Here is a 2,500-nt window from a genome sequence, read left to right as displayed (position 1 = left end):
CTCTCTCCCCTCTCCTTCTTCCTTCTCTCTCTCTGACTCTCCCCTCTCCTTCTTCCTTTTCTCTCTCTCTCTTTTCTGCAGTTTTCAAAAAAGCTTCATGTGTACCATTAAAAAAATGCATTGCAGTATGAACTTTTTTTTAAACCTCAAAAAAACATCCCAGATCACATCAAATCTACGACCCCCCCCCTCTCTCACCTATGTTTTGGATTGTTTTAAGAACATATGTCTGCGGAATAAGTCCGTCAACAAATTGATGACAGTAAGAATCTAAATGAAAGAGCGGAGGAATTTAATCACTTCTTTGCAAATGCTGGTAGACTTGCTTTCGAAAATAATAATAATAATAATAAATAATAGTTTAGTTTGACTCCATTTGTTACAATGGATATTCTTGGTGTGCCATGCTGCCTGTTTAATTTTGCTTCTAAACGCAAGCAATTCTGTTGTCTGATAATGTTGATGTTAATGGTTTTGCCAATAGATCGCTTACCTTCAATGAAAAATCACCTAATATTTTCAGACATGAACCTGTGGATTGTAACACAGTTATTTTAACTATAAAAGGTTTAAAAGAATCTAATTCATATGGCTCGGATGGGATTCCATTTCGCTTCATAAGAAATTCGCTGCCGACAACTGTGTTCTCCGTTATGATTATCGTCAATACCTCAATTGCCACTAAAACATTTCTTGACTTATGGAAAATCCCTCATGTCATTCCCTTGCATAAAGCTGGTGACATCGATGATGATAATATTAAGATTTTGGAGAAGATTGTCGCCAACCAGCTGATTTCATTTCTGGAGTTAAACCGACTGTTGGCTGATAGTCAACATGGTTTTAGACAAAAGCTCAAGATATCAGATAAGATCTAAAACAATATTTACAACGAGAAAATATATATATCTTCTACTCTTAGATTTGACCAAGGCCTTTAACAGTGTTCACCACAAGACATTAATAAAAAAAATGTTTGAAACTAAACATAGATCCTCTATGGTTTCATAACTGTCTTGTGAATAGATCACAGTTGGTAAGAATTAAGAATGTTTTGTAAACACCAAGAAATGTCGATTCAATTTATGTGGGTGACCTATCAGATTATCTTCCAGACAATTTCTTGGTTCAGTATGCAGACGACACTCAATTACTTCTAGCTAGAAATCCTGATTGCATCTCAGAATTGATAAAAAGAGCAGAGAATCTCTTATCAACAGTAAAAATGTACTTTCAAAGAAATAGATCACTACTTAATGAGAAGAAAACTCACTGCATATTTATTGGTTCACGGCACTATATATCAAAACTACAAGAGGATATTATTGCCATAAACTTCAATGGAAATTCTACAGCACCAAGCACAATTGTCAAAAACCTAGGAGTCTACTTTGATCAGTATATGCTCTTCAACTCGCATATTGATGAAATGCACAAAGAAGTAATCGGTACACTGTTGTATCTTAATAGCATAGGGCAATGGTTTGAAACACGAACAATGGTTGTACAATCATTAGCACTCAGCATTATAAATTATTGCTCGAGAATATGGGGAACAACAAACAAAACCCAGACTGAATGAGTTTAAAAACCGCCTTTGGGGGTTTAAAGAAATATGACTATGTTCCCCGTGTTAATCAACTGGAATGGTTAAGAGTGGACAACAAATACAAATATAGTATTTTAGTTTATAAAATCTTGAATCATCATCTACCCGATTGGCTATTTGATATTTCTATTGTGAATGAAATAAGAGGGACCATCCTGAGGCAGAATAATAATAATCTGTTTGTAAGAAGAGCAAATACTCTGATGGTAAACAAATCTTAATGGTGAGAGGCCCACTAGTCTGGAACATATTTCCATCCCAGGTCAAAAATACAGGTTCCCTTCCTGTTTTTAAAGATAGGTTAAAAGAATATCTTCTGCACAGACAAAGATAATTCTCAAGATGATGTGATAATAACTGTGATATCAATAGGATACCGTATGAATTATTCAATATGTATTATATCATTATTTCTACAAAATTTGCATTGTTTTTTACATTGTACTGCCTACTTTGCTACTGTATTATTTATCATGCACTATTGTATTAATGAATGCACTGCTGAATTATCATATATCCTATTGTATCACTTTATGTACTATTGCGTTACCTTTGTGCTATTTTTAAGTACTATTATAAATAATAATCAATGTAAATTGGAAATAAAGATTATTATTATTATTATTATTATTATTATTATTATTATTATTACTATTATTTTTGTTATTATTATTATTATTATTATTATTATTATTATTATTATTATTATTATTATTATTATCATTATTATTATTACTCTCAGCCTCCCCCCCCCCCTCTCTCTCTTATGGTGCAGTAGCAGCAGTCTCGTCTAGCAAGTTTGCTGACCCGCGTTCAATTTTAGTGGAATATAACTAAATTATTATTATTATTACTCTCTATCCTTCTCACTTTTCTCTCTCTCTCTCTCTT

The 2,500-nt window shown here is 32.7% G+C and overlaps 1 protein-coding gene across 1 annotated transcript in view; it reads left to right on the top strand.

Moving 5' to 3' along the window:
• LOC125028734 (probable cyclin-dependent serine/threonine-protein kinase DDB_G0292550) overlaps nt 1-878 on the top strand; it is a gene marked incomplete at its 5' end in the record, with an annotated part of 8,497 nt that extends 7,619 nt beyond the window's left edge. Inside the window, 1 exon segment of the mRNA XM_047618216.1 lies at nt 485-878. Within this exon segment, the coding sequence (XP_047474172.1) occupies nt 485-878 (394 nt within the window).
• Between the last annotated feature and the right edge of the window lie 1,622 nt (nt 879-2,500).

This window comes from Penaeus chinensis, chromosome 9, assembly GCF_019202785.1.
Source record: "Penaeus chinensis breed Huanghai No. 1 chromosome 9, ASM1920278v2, whole genome shotgun sequence".
Classification (NCBI taxonomy): Eukaryota; Metazoa; Arthropoda; class Malacostraca; order Decapoda; family Penaeidae; genus Penaeus; species Penaeus chinensis.
The sequence above is the reverse complement of the archived record's forward strand: the minus strand, read 5'-3'. Positions and strand labels throughout refer to the sequence as shown.